The following is a 19,074-nucleotide window of genomic DNA, read 5'->3' as shown; positions in this document are numbered from 1 at the left end:
AAGCCCAACCACTTAAAAGGTGGCCAGGGTATGCCTACAGTGCACCGTGGACAAACTGTTGTTTTGACCATTTATTTACCAATAGCCATCACCCAGGGGTGTGGGAATAGCCCTAGTGCTTTCAGCACAGGACTGTTTTTTCCTAGAGGAGGGGCCTACAATTTTCTTTTTTGTGGACCTAATCCCCCTAGGGAATACAGCCTAGGGCTGGTTGGTACTCTGGCAGGACAAACCCATACAGCAGGTTTTCTGCTACAGTACAACCAGCCATGGCTGGCATAGTCTAGTGCCGGTATTAACATTTTCAGGAGGACCACGTTCTTTTTATCCCGATTTTGCCGTTATCAGCCTAGGTTGGCAGCACTAGGGCTGGTTAGGCTTTCTGGGGAGGTCCGTACATTTTTCAGTCAAGGGTCTCGACAGATCTCTATTCCAAGCATTTACAAACCTAGGCATGGAGGAGAATAGTGATGGAATACATCAGGACAGGAGAATTCCTACTTAGCAATTAAAAGAACAAAGGGTCAATCCTAAATTTGGTTAAGGGGCCAGAGGTTGTGATGAAATTACAAATTTGAAGGTAAGCCCAATGTTCTTGAGAAGCGAGACCAACTTCCTCTATAATTACCGAGAATGTACATATAACCTTTCGACTCAACGGCTTACTCACACAGTGCACCACAGCCCTAGTCCACCTCTCTAATGAACAGTGTTTAAGACCCGGGGGAAAGTCAGGGTTGCATATGAGGGGGGTGAGTGAAGAAAAGGAGAGACTGCCTTGATTATGCAACTGTCTCCCACATCCTAGGATTGGACTAATTGTGGGGTACAGGACTCTAGGGGTCTGGATAACCATGGCAGGGGATATGGAGTGGTGTGGGAGAGTGGAAATATTATATAATAAACCATTGCTTTGCGCTCTCTCACTGAGAACAATCGAAAATTCTTCTAAGCATTATAGCCTTACGATACATTTTTGTCCTTTTAATTTTTTTGATCAACATCAACACGCATCTTGCACCAAGGGGGAAGTAGGCACAACAGATACGTCTCTGAAGAGTACCTGTGCCTGCTTCCACCTCTACATGAGTAGTAAGGTGCATTAACACAACCTTACCGTACTTGGGTTAAGCAGAACGACCCTTTCCTCCATTCCACCTCTCTAAGCGTAAACTGGTGCAATGGGGTGATACATCTCACAGCCATTTTACTAAACATGCGCAGTATACAAAAGCATATTTTGCGATTCCGTGTTGGACTTATGAATAACTTACCATCAGCCCCTACGTCTCTTCTTTGACAGTTGTCTGTCGTCCTCGTTAGTCCCTGTCATGTCTTATGAATTTTTCTGTAGGATATGGGATTTGTTCTGTCAATTGCATCCATGCATTTATTATTATGCTTAACTCTTGTGCATACTGTTTTCATTTCAAATATGTCAGGTGCTATGGAATCTGTCGCGCCATATAAATAAACAATGATGTTGATGATATTAAGTCCACCTGTAATATTTTTCCTCACTTGCGGCTAAACATCAGAATTTTGGTTCTTGCCATAGTTAGGATGGTTTGAAGACCTAGCCAAAGTCAGTACAGGCTACATACCACTGGCGTTGTCATGCATTGCTTTAATGCTGGTAAAACATATGTCAAACATATTTGTGCTTGACATAAGTTATACCAGCATTAAAGAGATAATTGGATATGATGGGTTTACCTAAGGTAAAAACAAGAGAAATACTAAAAATATACTACTGGAATGCAACAGAAAAACACACATCAACAAACACATTTAAAAACTTTACAGGGTATGAGCCCGTATGTAGGAACCAACTTAAGGACAAAGTGAAGACACTAGGTGCCAGGCATCTGTAGCTTTGTCTTAGAGAGGTTAATAGGCAGGATCCCCGATTGCCAGCCGCTGCACGTGTGCGACAGCTATCTTTAAATGTACTCCAGCGCCGGTGGGATTAAAACACTGGCGCTGGGCACCGCATGCCTAAAATTAATATTTTCATTGGAAAAAAAAAAAAAGTTTTTTAAAGTGTGCGCCCAATCACACAATTAAAAGCACTTTATTTGTGTACATAAAAAACACAGATGTTTATATAAGAAAATCTACATTACAATTAAAGAGCAGTAAATTACATCATATCTAAAGCACATTCACAACACAGTAACAAATTGCAAGTATTCAAAATAGTACTAGACAGCATATTATGAGTCAACTCATTTTAGGTACAAAATAAAACTTAGCATTTATTTGATAAAACAATGGTTATACATTTTCCTATTTACCATAACAATACCCATGATTTAGCTTCCAAATCAACACCATAAGGAATTTTTTTTAAAAAAATAAATAAAATAAAAAGGTACTTTGAAAAAGTTTCAACACAAATAAAGGAGTTGATCTAATTGATTGCGGAAAATGCTTTTAATTTTGCTTCTGATCCAATTTTAAAAGCTACCAGCTGCATGCTATTTACAAAAGCAGACAGCACAGTCAATTATAAATGGAATATGCCTGGTCATTCATCCAAGCAAGAGTCAATGGCAATTATGAGGGGTGGGAAGAATGTAAGACAATATTTTTAGAATAGTTGCATACCTACTTTGTCATCTTAAATTCTTACAAGGGGAACATCATGTAGCAAGCTAGAAGCATGATTTTTGTCTGGTCGACTGGTAATACGAATATGCTACAAACCTTATAAATTCAATTAAATAAATGACCTGATGTATATATTCATTTGTTATTGTTTTGTTGAATTTTCGTCACATTATATCCTAAAAATTATATTTATTATACATACATAACACAGCTGTTTAAAGGGTATCTCCATCCACAAAAAGAGCATTTTAAATACACCACAATACGTCATCACCCTTTTTTTTCTGATTCTTGAGCCTAAAGCATTTGCATTAGAGCAGTGAAGTGTTTTAGGCTACACACGTAATTTGGTAATGCCATGTAGTGTAATGATCTTCAATCACTTAATTGCGCAATTTAATTTCTTCACAAGTTTCCAGTGGTTAGTCTTGTCCATAGAGTTTAATGGAGATATGAATATCATCACAAATGCGCATATGAAATTCTCTCATTTTACACTTTTTGGACTATTCACTAATCATTTCCTTACTTTTAAACATATTAACTATCTATATGACAGTCATGAATTGATGACACTATATATTTTGGAATACTGAACACCATTCTATCAGGGGAATTATTTCTGGCACTTTGAATATTTTCTTTGTTTTCTGAATGCTATCATGTACACCATCCCATTTCTCTCCTCCCCTTTGCCTACAAACTACTTGAGTGTCTTGTGTACAACACCCTATCTCACTTTGAGACCTCACACACCATTCTCAACTCACTGCACTCAGGCTTCTGCCCCAACATTTCACTGAGACTGCACTCACAAAACTGAACAATGACCCACTTATAGTCTAAGGGTCACTTCTCCACTTTTCCCTTTTGGACCTCTGTTGCTTTCAACACTGTTGCTTACCCTTTTCTCTTGAACACCCTTCACTCCATTGGTCTTCGTTACACAGTTCTTTCCTGGGTCACTTTCTACCTATTGAACTGCTACTTTAGAGTCTAGTTCTGGCACATCCTATCTCCACTCACTATCTGTTAGGGTCCCTCAGAGCTCTGTTCTTTGCCTTCTGCAGTTCTTCATTTACACCTCTTCTCTTGGGATACTAATTTCCTCATTCGACCTTCAATATCTGCACTGATGACACCCAAACCTACCACCTCTCCCTGTTATGAACACCACAACCAGCAACTGATAACCCCTATACATAACCTATGGCGATAGATGTTTTTTTTACCACTAGCAGCCACCTTTCTCAGAACTACACTGTTCACTGCTATGCGGATGCCCCCTGGACTTGATCCCAGTAGTGTATAGTTGTTAACAGCTGTGAGTGAGGAATAGTCAGGGAAACCGCTATGGAGCAACACAGACAAAAAAAAAAGACAAACAAGACACAAAAAAGGATGGTCAATTGATAAGCTGGGTCAGAGGACAGGAGGGGTACTTGACGCCAATAAACAGGAAGAGAGCTCAAGGGCAGGCAGGGATCCAACAGCAAGGGTCAATAAACAAAGCCAAACACACTGAATCCAGCAGCAAAAAGATATTCCAACCTACACAAGGATAAAGATACAGGTAAGCTCAACACCAGCAAGGCAATTATGCCAATGAGTGTGTTTATGTAGGTCCTGGACAATCAGCTGCTGGGTAGAAATCGAGTGAGCAGAGAGTGTTGACTCCTCAGCTGCTAGGTAGTGAACAGTAATGAGTCTTGCAAGAGCTGATAAATCAGCTGCAATGTAAAATCCCCGTCAGCAGCTCAGGAAGCACGATGAGTGTGGTTGCTCAGCAACAGAAACACAACAACTTTGACACTCAGCAAAATCTGGAATGGATTTCTAAGACAATAGAGCAGCAAAAACATAACACTTCCCTTCTGTACTATCTTTGTAACCTAAAGTCTCTCTGCTATCGCCTCACATCTGGCAATCAGCTCTCATTTCTCTCTACAAGGCTTCTACTGTGCCGTTACCCAGTTATGGAATATCTCTACCAAGCCTGATCGGGCTTTCCCACAGCCTTCAAATCTTTAAATGTGTTCTGAAAACCCATTTCTTTTTTACAGCTTACCCTACTCCCACCTATACTACCCACACTAATGCACCCTTACAAAAGTCACGATCTCTACTCTGAGTCACACTCACTTTGTTTTAACAGTGCATTCTTCCAATTAGAATGGAAGCTCTCTAATTATCAGTGCCCTCCCTACACTTTGTTTTCATGTCTTCCTTTATTTTGTCTACTTTGTATTGTTCTTATTTTATGTAAATCCTGGTTTCCCCACTGTGTAACCCTACAATAATTTCACTCTGCAATGAATGTGGCTTGTTTTTGTGATAGAACCATGTTATGTATTTTATATAATATCCTTTTTAATCATGTTCGGATAAAAAAAATAACAAAATATGTTACACAGTGCACTATGGTGGTCTCACCTGAATCCCATTTATTACAAACAAAGCTAAACACTTGGGTCAGGTCTTCTGTGCTTTTCCTTCCTACAGTTGTAGGATACAAACATTTTCTTTTCTCTTAGGGTCATTCAGTTCTAAATGCATAAAATCTCAGTGAACCACATTGTTTTTTCTTAAGTGATTAATCTCATGGGATTTGAATACTGAAAATCATGAGTGTAGTTTAGCCCTTATGCTAGCCTCACAAGAAGCGATATTGCCAATATCACAGCAGGTGTGGCCGAATTTTATAGAATCACTATCGAGCACATTGGTAAATACTGATGGAGATGACTGAAGCTTTCCATTATTAGCCTATGTATGCGGCTGAATTTAACACTGATCCAGTCTTGTCGAAGTATTGCGCCATTCTGCCAAGTTACTTTAGACTGCCATTGCCTTTTAATGTCTTAATCTTTCCAAGCAAAAATGGATAAAGTTTATTCAGGACATATAGGGTGTTTTTTGAATAACATATTAGGAGAGATAGCTCTTGGACTTAAACCAAAAAAAGTTAACACACCTTTCCATACTTATTCCTGTTGTTGTTTTTACAAAGGGGGAGAGATGGGACTATAAATGTAGATGAACTACATTTAAATGAATTACAGATGCTGAGGGATGAATGTTGATGGAGAAAGAGGGAGCACGGTGGCTTAGGGGTTAGCACTTCTGACTCACAGCACTGGGGTCATAAGTTCGATTCCCAACCATAGCCTTATCGGTGTGGAGTTTGTATGTTCTCCCCGTATTTGTGTGTGTTTCCTCCAAGTGCTCCAGTTTCCTCCCACACACCAAAAAAACATACTGGTAGGTTAACTGACTACAATCAAATTGACACTAGTATGTCTGTGTGTATGTTAGGGAATTTAGACTATAAGCTCTATTGGGGCAGGGACTGATGCGAGTGCGTTCTCTGTACAGTGCTGCTGAGTTAGTGGGAAGACAGACTGATTAACAAGGAGCTTTCTTTTTTTTTTTTTTACCTTATTTACGTTGTGAAAGCTCCTTACAGATTATAAGCTGTCCCAGTAGGATGCAACCAATAAAACGGCAAGGAAAGTCTTACAGGACTAGATAAACTTTATTTGGGGTTAATAACAATCACTTTCATTACTGGTAGGTGTATGTTAGTTACCTTTGAACAGAATTTTGAATGTGACCAACTATGAACACAGCTACAACCCCATTGTGAAAAGGCAAGCACACTTATGCAACAAGAGTACTATAGATTTTTTTTATTGTCACCTCTTTTTTTCTAACAATGTCTACTTGTTTTGTTGGCTGTAAAGTTACAATAAAGGTGGTATAAGGTTTGACATATTTTATCTTGATTCCAGGTTGTACACAAACACCTACAATTTCAATAATAGTGTGTACACTTTTTATATCATATATTATAAAATATTTATATATTATATATAATTTATTGTGATTATATATATATATATATATAATCTATCGCAAGCTTAGTGACCCATAGAAGATTTAAACAAAGCCTTTAATTGCTCCAACACTACCACATTTAAAATAAAAAATACTTGTCTTTCAAAAATTACTATTAAACTATACTGTATACCTTATACCATTCCTCCTGCAGTCTTCTCACACTTTTGTAAGTGTGGATTAATAGAAAGAGACTTCAGCAAAGGGTTCGGAAACAGCTAATACTATTTGTTTGATTAGATAACTTGTCTAAAATGACCCTCAACTCTTTTTATTGCTCAAAGCTTACAGCAGACAGGAAACTGGAGAGAAGAGAACACAGGAGAAGTACTATTAAATGATTAATTTGAGTCACTTGTTTCAATTAATGATACGATAAATAGCTTTGGGACTGTTATAATAGAATGCCCAACAATACTGTGAACAAAAAAAACAGCATTACAGATTTTGAGGTCAATGACAGTTGATTTGCCGTTCCATCAATTTTGCAATCAAATGTGGCAATAGCCAAGCTGTTTACAAGTGTTACATCACTCTATTTTCAACACTGTGAAAATCAGATAACACTAAAACTACTCTTTCCTTAATGTTGCAATGCTCTCATTATTAGTCATCATTATTGGTTTGAAAGGTGAGGTATAAAACAGGTGGGAATGAAAAGTGTTAGACACTTTTGGAGGAGTTGTTACACACCTCCCTCTTTGAGCAGGCGAGTACATTGATGGGAATCCCTCCTCTAAGACAGATTTCCCAGTACCTTGTACTAGTGAACACTGCTGAAATATTGCATAAGTTCTGTAGGAAAGTTGCAGGCTATCGGCATGTCCTCAATTTTTCTTTGCAGTCAGATCAGCATGCAAGGTTTCGATGTCACATGACATGCATAAAAGTGATTGGTCTATAAAACCTGAACTGCTGTCATGTGACAGGGAAACAGTTTCCTAGTTATTACGGTCACCGTGCAGCGTTTTTCTGACTGCTAAAACATGCAATCAGGAGCATCCGTGCGACACTACCTCACTTTCAAAGAGATCAATATAATACTGATTAAAACTGGGGAATGCAAATTCAATTATGATTATTATTTAACATAATATTCTCACATGTTGGAAGGCCAAGTGGTGCAGGGGGATCCCAAATCTGGGTTCTCCTACAAAACAAGCATATAAAATACATGGGACTCTGATAATAGTAACCATTTCATAGACTATAAGATCCGGGTTAGACTAGGAGTTATAGTTACTAAACTGTGGGTTTGAAAAAGTGAAGACATTGCAACCAGATTCTATATATCATTTATTAGTACATTCTACATAATGACAGCGAGACGCTGATTGGTTGCTATAGGCAACATCTCAACTTTTCAAAGACTCGCAATATAGTAAATATAGCCCAAGATCTAAAAAAAAAAAAAAAAAAAATAATAAGAAAAAATAATTAAAAAAATGCTGACATTTATCAGAATCTCCGGACCGCACATTCAACAGTGTGACACTGAAGGCAGTTTCTTATAAGTGTTATAGATTGACATTGTAGCAGGTGAATTAGACATACTACTGTGTTTATATTTCCAGATCTCACTAGGATAAAAACAGCAAGTTCTTTGCATATAGAGTAGAAAAATAAGAGATGAAAAATGACAATAGTGATGTAGTATAAGGTTTTTTCAATGCCCCCACTGTGAAAAGTAACTGGCGGAAAGATAAGGTACGCACAATCAAAACAAGTTCTGAATTTGAATATAGCTTTGTTTTTGTTTCCAAAAGTATGTACAGTAGGACACTGAAATTGTATTAAGTCCTGATGTACAAATCAATAATAGTATGCAAATTACTGCATACAATTGGCAAGCTAGAGAGCAATACCATGGCAATCAGCTAACAAAGTGAAGTACACTTTGTACTTTATATATACAAAGAAAATAATCCACAACTTTGTGAAAGCTCATCATTACAGCTCCCGAGATCTCCCAGTAAATATGATTTTTTTTTTATCACTTCTACATAACATTTCATGAATGTAGTTTTAAAATAATTTTGACTCTCGTTCCCCTTTAAGTATAAGAAAAGCCTTATGCAGCATAAATTGTTTCTTGTAAAACCTATGCCTCGATTAAAGTGTGTGACTAAAGATGTAGGATGTACTTTGACACAAATATGCCAGGCAGATAGCACTATGCAGAGAGTAACTTCAGAATAATCCAGTGGATTCCAAACTTTTTCAGTTCAAGGCACCCTTAGGGTCTCCAGAAATGTTTCAAGGCACCCCTAAGCCAAAATGATTACCAAGTAGTCCCCCACCTTGCTTACCACTGGCCCTGGCCGAGGCACCCCTGTGAGATATCCAATGCACCCCAGGGAGCCTAGGCGCACAGTTTGGGAACCACTGGATTAATCAGAGTTGTTCTGACACTGAAGGAAATCTAAGATATCACATTTCATACCGTTGTAAGCTTTTTTTGCTGTTTAGTTCCACCTTAAGTTATCAGTTGATACAGTAAAAGCAGTTATAATAAGGGTGAAAGACAGGCCCCAATTGTAAAGCGCTACGGAATTTGCTGGCGCTATATAAATAAATGTTGATGATGATGATCAGAGTAGATATTACCTTCATTATCTAATCATTCCGTTTTTACAAACTCTTTAAGGAGGGAGGGTTGCACAATCTGAAGCTCCAGGGTTGTAATCAAGCAATGAGACAGATCAGAAAAGTATCCCAATGACTATGAATGAAATCAGTGCCTCAGTTATAAAACAAAACAGCAGGGCCTGGGCCGGAGAATATGCTACACTTTGGGATTAAGATGCAACTGATCCAATGTCCAGCTTTATGGCAGCCTGAAGATTCTGAATCGTAGTCTGACAACAGCTGAAGTATCAAATGGCTGCATTTCCTGTTGTCTGAGTACAGAGAAGTCAAAACCTCTGAATGGTGTAATAGACATACACTAAAATACACAACATAAAAGGCTGAAGGGTCATGCAGTTTGTACTTTCTCACCATGTTTGTGTGGGTTTCCTCCCACATTTTAAAGACATACTGATAGGTTAATTAGCTTCAGTACGTGTGTGTGTGTGTGTGTGTGTGTGTGTGTGTGTGTAAATAGACTGTAAGCTGCACTGTGGCAGGGACTGATGTGAATGATTTAAAATTATCTGTAAAGCACTACAGAATATGAAAGCGCTATATAAATGACTTACTAATATAAATGATAGATGGATAGTGTTTTACTCTACCTCCTCTGAAAGTCCTTCTTGTAGGGCTTGAGGTGAGGGTCTTGCTCCAATAGCTTGTGCAGTTCAGGAACCAGCAGCACCTCTTCATTGCTATCCATGTTGACATCCATTTCACTGCAATGGACACTAGAAATAACAGAGACACAAGCCTGCCTTTACTTCAAGGATTTTCCAATTCAATGGGATTTGCTAAATTAAGCTTGGCTGCGACCAGACGCACAATACTCTGTCATGTCAATGACCCTGTTATCACCTTGCCACAGAATGTCAGAGAGCACAGCCACTGGCACACATATCCTATGACAGCCACACACTTCTTACATTCACTATACACTTTTATGCTTAAATGTTGCTGTTTTAAATAGAATGCAACATTATTATAATACATTATCATGGAAAACGACAGTAAATGCATATATTTTCACTTTGCAGAAAATCAAATAAACTTAGTTTAAACGATCATCAAATATGTACACCACAGCAAAAAAAGCCATAACACAAAAATAAAATAAAAACAGTCTATGCCCCCATGTCAAGGTGTTGTTCAGTCCCTGTTAGACTATAAATGTGCAAATGGTTTCACTAGAGGGATCAACAATACAAAACAAATGTCTGCCAAAAGTGAAACATGCAATCTACAGGGTGAACATCCAAGTACAGTATGTTGCATATATAGGCTGCTCTCACCCAGTCTCATCCATGCCGCTCAGTAGAAGCTGGTTGATATTTGGGGACGTGCTGTCACTACACGCTGCTCCCCCTCCCACTTCCAGCCCTATAGACTGCGACAGTCACTTCCTGGTCCTGGGGAACAGGTGACTGTCTCTAGCCAATCAGCGTCCAGGACCGTCGGGCAGACAAGAGGGTTCTCTGTAACCATACTGGGCCGAGCTAGCCTGGCCTCTCTCACACTGGACGCCGCTCATTGGAGTCTGGGCAGCACGCTGCTTACGTCTCTTCACATGGATCTTATTATTGTTGTGCTAGAAGCTGACAAGTTACTTTGTGTTGTGTGTGAAATGCTGCTGAATAGTGTTTTATATATTGTGTTTAATCAGAACAGGTGACTAATGCAATACACATGAACATCCAGTTATTCTTTACTTCATATTAATTAATAGTTTAGATAGTTGCTCACATATACATATAGTTGCTCACATATACATATGATAACATTGCATTAACCCCCAATGTTGTGATTTTCAAATGTTTAACTGCAACATTATTTGATCTTTTAGACATTGTATTAATTGTAAAGTTATTCTTCATATTATTGTTACCAAAGGCATCTGAAGGATTAAAATTTGTCCTTTTAAAAAGTAAGAGAAGCCACTGTTTGAAGCTGCAGCACCATCTAGTAATTAGATTCTAGTGTAGGACACAGACCCCAGCTGGAGTACCAGGTACTGCTCAGTACTCAGGGGCTGTTTGGGCACGGAGACATCTTAACCTGGGAGGATGTAAATTAGGGAGACTGCGAACAATTGGCATATTCACATGGTTTGACCATTGTGGGTTTGTTCTTATAAGACAATTAATTGTATTAACAAAAATATTTTAAAGAGCTGTAATCAAATGTAATGTAGCCCATCTGACCAGTGTTTAATGCAGAGCATACAATAATTCACTGTTTTGTAATTCTGCAAACTATGTGTGCCTAGGTTTGCTGTAAAAAAAGAAATCCGAAGAGTGACATGGTGCAATAGATATCACTAACGAGACAACTGACAGCCAGAAAGTTGGAAGCCATGTCTCGTTCACTGCTGCTCCGCATACCATTGAAGGGGTCTTCTTAGGGGAGGGAAAGGGGGCTGGTAGCAGCACAGCTTGTTGGATGCTCTCGATGCGCCCACAGGAGAATGTGGCGCTGACTGCACCCCCTTCTCATGCGTATGCTACCGCTAAGTGACGGTGGTTACACATTTTTCCAAACCCCCCAACTTAAAAGTTGTGCAGTATGCTAGTAGAAGGGGCGTACAGGGTGGCCTCTGCTTTGCCACTGTGTACCTCCTCTCTATAGGGCAGTAGTAGTGAATGGTAAAATTTGATGAGACTGTGGATATAAATCTTAAAACCCAGGACACAAGTAGTTTAAATGTGGGACACTTCTAAAAGTTTATATCTCTACCAGGGAAATCCTGATATATGGAGCCTTCTGAAGCTAGGGGTCCTTTTTGACTCACCCGTAAACTCTTATGCAAGTTTTTCAAATACAATATGTTGCTATGAAATTTTTAGGTCTAGAGCCCTATGTTAATATGCATATGTGAACTTTAAATTTTATTGGTGTATGTCCGGTATGTGATTATATGAAGAGTTCTATTGACAGCATCTGTAAAGTAACACATAGTACACCATCAAAATAACAAAGAGGTTGGTTCTACCTATGGAATCTAGCCCCATGCTAACCTGCCTGGGGATGGCTTGGCATTATGACAGAGGGGCCCCACTCTGCGGGTTTCCCTGCTATAGTGCCACCAGTCCAGGCTGGCAAAGCCTTGTGCTGGTAATGGGGGGTGCTATTTGGCCCCCTGATTTTGCTAGTACCAGCCTTGGCTGGCAGCACTAGAGTTGTTTAAGCTGTTGGGGGGGGGGGCTACAAGCACAACATTTATTTGATTTTTTACTACATATATTGATTTGTTTACATCAATGTCAAGACTGTACACTTTACATGCCAACATTTCATATCCAACCCAGTGATGCTGATAACAGCATTTTCTCTAGTCATATAAGTCTGGAATAAAAAAACTGCATTGATTGGTTGTAGCTGCTGATTGCATGTGTACATAGTTATCTAAAGTAAAGTTTGCCCAGCTGTATTTATACACGTACATGTAGACTTGTGCTTGAGCATTGCAAAGGATGTTCTGTTAAACTTCTGCAAAGAAAATTTAGTTGAATCCCTTCCCTCCTGCCCTTGGTATATAAATATCCATGGTTGGTGGGCTTTTGCAATGTTAGTGGTCTGGAACCATTACTTACAGCCCTGTCCATGCGTTCTCTATATAGATAGCTCAAAGTAAGCGATTTGCACAGCTCTGTGAGGAAGTCTAGACATGCCAATGATCTTAAGAAATCCTGTGAAGTCACATAAATGACATGTGGGATTTCCCTAGGTGTAGGAAAGCCAAGGGAAATCTGTGTAAGATCTGCCTTGTCAGCACTGACTATCCTAGGGCATCATCTACAGTTAGGTGCAAATATAGCTGTAGGATGCATTTTTTTTTTCGTTCGCATGAAGCAAAAATACGACCAGCTTTGGCATGTAGCAAACAAATATTTGTCAGCTTTGTTTTTACACTGCGATTTAGAGTAGAGATATCTAACCTTAGATTGTACGCTCCTCTGAGCAGGGCCATCTCTCCTCCTGTTTCCACCACTTCTAACTCTGCTCTCCAGCTACTTAGCCCTCCTCCTCGAGGGTCCTCCACCCCACATCCACTCTCGCTCCCCCCTCCCCACTGGGGGTCTCCCTGTCTTCCGCGCCCTCCTTCTTGGGCCCCGTCGTTTGCGGATCCTCCCTCCCCCTTCCCCGCCCTCTCTAGCTGTGCATTGAGCATACTGAGTTGCTGTGTTTACTGTACTGTGCTGTCTCCCATTGTATTGTGATTTTGTTTGTCTCTGTACGGCGCTGCGGATGCCTTGTGGCGCCTTATAAATAAATATTAATAATAATAATAATAATAACCTGTCTGCACTTAACTTTTTTAATTTGTTTTTTAATTCGTTTTTTTTACTGATGTTTCCTGTTATTCTCAATCCAATGTGCCTAACAAGAGATCTTTATTTTATAGTGATACCAAAATAGATCCCTATCTATTCTGAAATAAATTGTACTTTTAATAGATTCTCTTAACTAACACTTGACAGAACTGTCACATGTGAACTTGTCACAAATTAAATCATAAAGTCCTGCAGAGGTTAAGGGATGAGGAAAATGAACTGATGAAAGTTTAACTGAGGCTGGTAAAATGGTTAAATGAACAACCTGTGGTGAGATATGACAGGAAATAAGGAAATATGTACGCTAGCATTCTGCTCTGTGACCGGGCCATCAAGATTACTGAGTTTAGTGTAAATGGGTTGTGGTGAATGGACAGAATGAGCTGTGAGATGCATGCTGTTCCTCACAACACATCCATGCATCTTTTCACATTTAACTTTTTCATCAATCAATCTTGATAGCTACCAAAAGTTCCATTTAAAATGGATTTCAGGGTAAGAGGCTTCTTCTAGCAGCCAAGAAAAGCCATTTTTGACAAGAGGAAGGGGATTATTGCTTTTAGTCTATACAAACCATATCTACTTTTCTTTAATCCTTCATGTGACCAACAGCCAAACAGGTATATTTACCAAAATATTTGTGTATTGCATGGGAATGGCATTTCCAAAATGAATAATGCTTTTCAGAAAAACGAGTGCTCAGTTATATTTTCTGCAGGAGTCAGGTTACAACATATGACCAGTGATCCAGTTAAGGAGGTAGCAATGAATGGTTATACTGGCTTAAGTATGCAAGGAGCCCAATTACCAACACATAGTACTTTTCCTGGGATATACCCCCCAACGCCATGGAGGAAAAAAAATCAGGATTAAAATTGGTCAAGTCATGAATCAGTTGAGCTAAGTGTTACGGCTTCCATTGATGTCGGATAAATTCTTAGAACCAGACTGAGAAAGGTCTTAACTTATAGTAAACCGCCTTTTCCGTAGAGAGCGATGTTCTCACAGGTGCTCAGATGCCCCCAGGACTTGAGCTCAAAGTAGTAAGAATTTATCACATGCCAGGTAACGAGGGTGTATGGAGATTTTAGAAGTGGGCGGACTGAGAAGATACACCAGATAGTAGACAAGAGGTAACCAGAGGAAATGGTTCAGGCAGCGTACCAGATAAATGGAGACAAGCTGAAGTGGGGGTGGGCAGCAAGCAAGAGAGGACGAGTAAACAAAGCCAAAGGGGCAAGACGGGCAGCAGACAAGGTATAATTACGAACAAGCAGAAGTTGAGGTAAACTAAAGTCAGCAACACCAGGCACACCAGTATAACCAACAGGGAGGCTAAAACCCTCCCTGCCATGTAAACCATTAAGGACCAATCAAAATGCTTCATTGGGGACGAACACCCCAACAGTTGGTAATTGCAGTCATGTGACTGCAGTCACTGAACAAAGTGTCCAGGGAGAGAAGGTTGAGTGGATTCATGTCTGGGATTCAGCATCATAAAATTTGAACACCAAGCCCGCTGCCTTGGTGTCACACTTGATTCTGCCCACTGCTTTATTCTTCACATCCAGACTCTCTCCCAGTCCTGTCGATTCCACCTTAAAAACATTGCCAGGATACAGCCTTTACTTATTCAACATGCTATCAAAACTTTTATCCATTCTCTCATCATCTGCTATCTTGACTACTGCAACCTCCTACTATCTGTCATTCCCGACACCCATATAGCCACACTTCAATACATATTAAATGCTGCTGCAAGATTGATCTTCCTCTCTATCTGCTCCACATCAGCTGCAACACTTTGCAAATCCCTACACTGGCTCCCTGTGTCTTCCAGAATTTAATTCAAATTGCTCACTCTTACCTGCAGATCCCTCAACAACACTACCCCTTCATACATCTCAAATCTCATACCAAAATACTCACCCTCCCGCCCTCTTAGACCTACCTCTGACCTGTGTCTTGTCTTGTCTCTGGTAACCACATCTCACTCGCGCATACAAGACTTCTCCGATGCTACTCCCCACATATGGAGTTCCCTACCATGCCCGATCATTCTTTCCCATAGCCTACAAATCATTGGATGTTCTCTAATAACCCATCTATTTTTTAAAGCTTACCTTATCCCTGGTGATACTATTCACACTAATACACCCTCACAGCTGTCCCAATACCCACTCTAAGCCACACTTGCGCCTCTTGTTTCAGCTGTGCCCTCTTCCACTTAGAATGTATACTCTAATGAGCAGGGTCCTTCATACCCTTTATTTTCATGTCTGCATTTATTTTGTCTGTTCTTGTTTTTATGTATGCCCTTGTTTTCCCTACTGTACAGCGCTGTGGAGCACTGTGGCGCCTTACAAATCTACATTAATAATAATAGTAATTGGTCAATGTTATATGAACTTTGTTATACTTTTATAAAAAAGAAGAGAAAAAAGAGAGAGTGTCAGGATAAGTGCATAAATCTGATATGATGAAATAGTATATTGAATGTCAGGGCCCAAATAAAACATTGCATTGATACCTAAATAAACCTAATTTGGGGAAACTGGCAAATGACTGGGCGGCAGTTTTGAAGGGTTTCAGTCCCACGGAATGGGTTATTACGCCCCACTTTATGATTGTCACTGGGGTACAGAAGGTCAGATGGCCAGTTGGATGGGCACAGCATACATGACCCATGGTTTGGTTAATGGTTTGGTTTTGTGGTTCTTGGTTGCCCAGTATGCAACTGAGTGAGCCCAAAAGCTCAGATTTACTCCAGACTGGCCTGGCCGGGGCAGTATCTCTGGGGAGCTGAGCATCACACAGCTGCCCTGGTGACCTTACCTTGTTAAATCAGACAATAGAAAATCTTCAATATGGCCTTATTTTGAAAATAGAGGCCAAAGCCTCTACTTTTCCAGTCAGATCGGTTTGGAGAATGATCACACACAAGATAGGATGTGATGGGAAATGGAACATATTATAAGTGATTGATATTTCTGGATTTGCTGTTGTGAGTAAACTACTGTAATGCTTGAGATAATTAAATATTGTATAATACTCCTCAAGAGGTTTCTCAACCTTTGCAGTGTTTGTGTAGATCCAGTGTGTATTAATCTTTGTTTGCTCATGTTCAATTTATTTGTATAAAAATGGAAAGATAAAATCTGCTTTTTTTTAAATCTGGAATAGAATATTGCAAGTGTTTTTATACTTATGTTGTAGAGTTTTTACCATGCGCGATACCACTGCTGTGATGTTCTAAATTTATCAACACAATGTTTTATTATTTTTGTTATAGCCTGCAAGTATTATAGTTTCACTGCTGTATTTTAAGAAATTGTTTTGCCCAAATGATTGAACACAGTGAAATTTTCATGCTTTATATGCTGGAGAAGTGGATCTACAGCGAGATTTACTTTTGCCTTCTTCAGAAATTAAGCGTTTGGAAACCCAATCTAGATATCTTGCATTTGCCCCCTGATATTTCGCTCAAATAGTCTAGAATTGTATTATAGTCAAATATTTGGTCATTTTATTTGGGGACACTGATTTCACTGTGAGGTCATTGCTTCTGGGGCCTGATTCATTAAGGAAAGTTTAGCAAAAAAATAAGTACATTTTCTCCTAAACAAAACCGTGTTACAATGCAAGGGGTACAGTTAATTATTTAGTATGTAAGTTAAATACTGTCTTTTTTTTCATGTAGCACACAAATACTTGATAGCTTTATTTGTACACTGAAATGTAAAGTTTATCTAGGACATGCCCTCCCTCAACTATAAATCTGCCATCACATTTTAAATTTACCTTCCCCTTCAATGCAACATGGCTTTGCCAAGGTGCAAAGTTACTCATTTTGTTTGCTTTTCTTTCCCTAATGAGTCAGGCCCATGATGTTTATTCTTGGCAATTTTAATCAAATATTTGTAGCAATTGCACGTGACTGTACTTGGACTTTGGCTTTAGAGCTAGTTGCAAGATCAGAGTCTCTACATTAGTATGGTTTATATTCACCTCTGTCCTGAATGTTTGTACTCAAGAAAATACTACATTCGGTAGTTTTGTGAATTATTTATTATGCATTTTCATTAAAGCAACAATCCCATGAAATATTAAGGTGTATTTTTTTAACATTAATTACTGTGGCAGACTCTAAGAATCTTGGTATTTACCATTTTTCCTTGGTTTGTTTCTTCAGGCTGCTATTATTGATTTATAACTCTGCACAGTGTCATGGACTACCATGGCAACCACAGTCACATGGCATGATGTAGTGCCATATTTTGCAAGCTTTAGAGAGAAAATTAAATAATGATTTGTAGGAGGACAGCTAAGAAAAATCAGCTGCATGCTTAAAATGTACTTAACTTGCTTTTTAACCCCTTCGCCACTCAGGCTTTTCTCACCTCTTATTGCACTTTTTGGGTTGGTCACATTCCAACATCAAAATCAGTAATTTGTTTATGCATTACTCACACAAATTATGCCTTGTTTTTTTTTCAAATATTAAGCAATGAGTTTTCAGAAAATACCAATAGTTTGCATATGCCTCCTTACATAGCAATCTACCCAAAACTGCCAAAAAAAAGTGTTCTTGTATTGAAATTGCAAGAAAGTATAGTAAAAGCAACACTCCCTGCATGGGGGAGATCTGAATATTACACCCCCCCCCCCATCTCTGGACTTATTACAACTTTTGGTGGTGTAGGACGTTATTTTCTTAAATGGACCCTGCGATCACCAGATAATAGATACTAAGGTGGCATATCAAAGTGGTTAAAAAAATATACCCTTCTATATGGGATTGCTGCTTTAACAACCCTAGCTAATTGTGACTACTCCAGGGTTGTAAACTAAAGCTTCACTGAGAGTCATTAGAAAGAAGCAGTAAATAATATTCTCAAGGGTTGGCAACCCTGAACCTCTTGATCTCTTCTTCTCCTATCTCCCAGCATGCTCAAGGAGTGCTGTGTACTGTGATTCCTGACTTGAGAGCCCAACCTTCTGTTAGGCTACTTCTGCTGTAATTACCAAAGATAGTAGCATTAAGCAGCGTAAGAGACATTTGGCTAGCATCCAGAGTGTGCCTATTATGAGACAAACTAAGGTAGCTGGATTTAAAGGCAGCAAATTTTTATTGCATTAGACTAAGTGCAACACCCAGGTGGGGACACACCATTATTTACCCCACATTAGTCTTTGAGACTCACAGCTTTTGCGAGAGATGCTTTGTGATAATGTGATGGATATTTGGACCTGAGGTGTGCCAGCATAGCTTGTATCTGTTGACATTATTCTAATCTTCTTGTCAATCGACATTGCGTCACCACACCCCACGGTAGAGAGGCAGAGGCACTGCCAGACACACAGACAAATAATATAATGCCACAAGAAACGGAATTTTGGACAATTCGATAGCCAGTTTTATTTGTTAAATTATATTTAAAAAACGTGTATTTATTTAATAAACTTTTGATTTACTAAGCTAATATTAATGCTACTATTGTTATAAATTATCTTCCCTCTAACGATTACAGTATTCTCAGTAAATTAAAGACAATATATTTCTATATATTGAAACACTCCTATTTACTTAAGTAATTGTACC

General features: G+C 39.1%; 1 protein-coding gene across 1 annotated transcript in view; it reads right to left on the bottom strand.

Annotated features, from left to right (window-relative positions):
- The window catches only part of GBE1 (1,4-alpha-glucan branching enzyme 1), a 96,966-nt gene extending 86,448 nt beyond the window's left edge, over positions 1-10,518 (bottom strand). Inside the window, exons 1-2 of the mRNA XM_075197072.1 lie at positions 10,434-10,518; positions 9,747-9,872 (exon numbers count right to left, since the gene is read on the bottom strand). Coding sequence (XP_075053173.1) covers positions 9,747-9,872; positions 10,434-10,447 — 140 coding nt within the window. The 5' untranslated portion in view covers positions 10,448-10,518. The remainder of the gene's footprint in view (positions 1-9,746; positions 9,873-10,433) is intronic.
- Positions 10,519-19,074: the final 8,556 nt, after the last annotated feature.

The sequence above is a fragment of the Mixophyes fleayi genome, chromosome 2 (assembly GCF_038048845.1).
Source record: "Mixophyes fleayi isolate aMixFle1 chromosome 2, aMixFle1.hap1, whole genome shotgun sequence".
NCBI classification, from domain to species: Eukaryota; Metazoa; Chordata; class Amphibia; order Anura; family Limnodynastidae; genus Mixophyes; species Mixophyes fleayi.
Note: the sequence above shows the minus strand (reverse complement) of the source record. Positions and strands in the feature narration are given on the sequence as shown.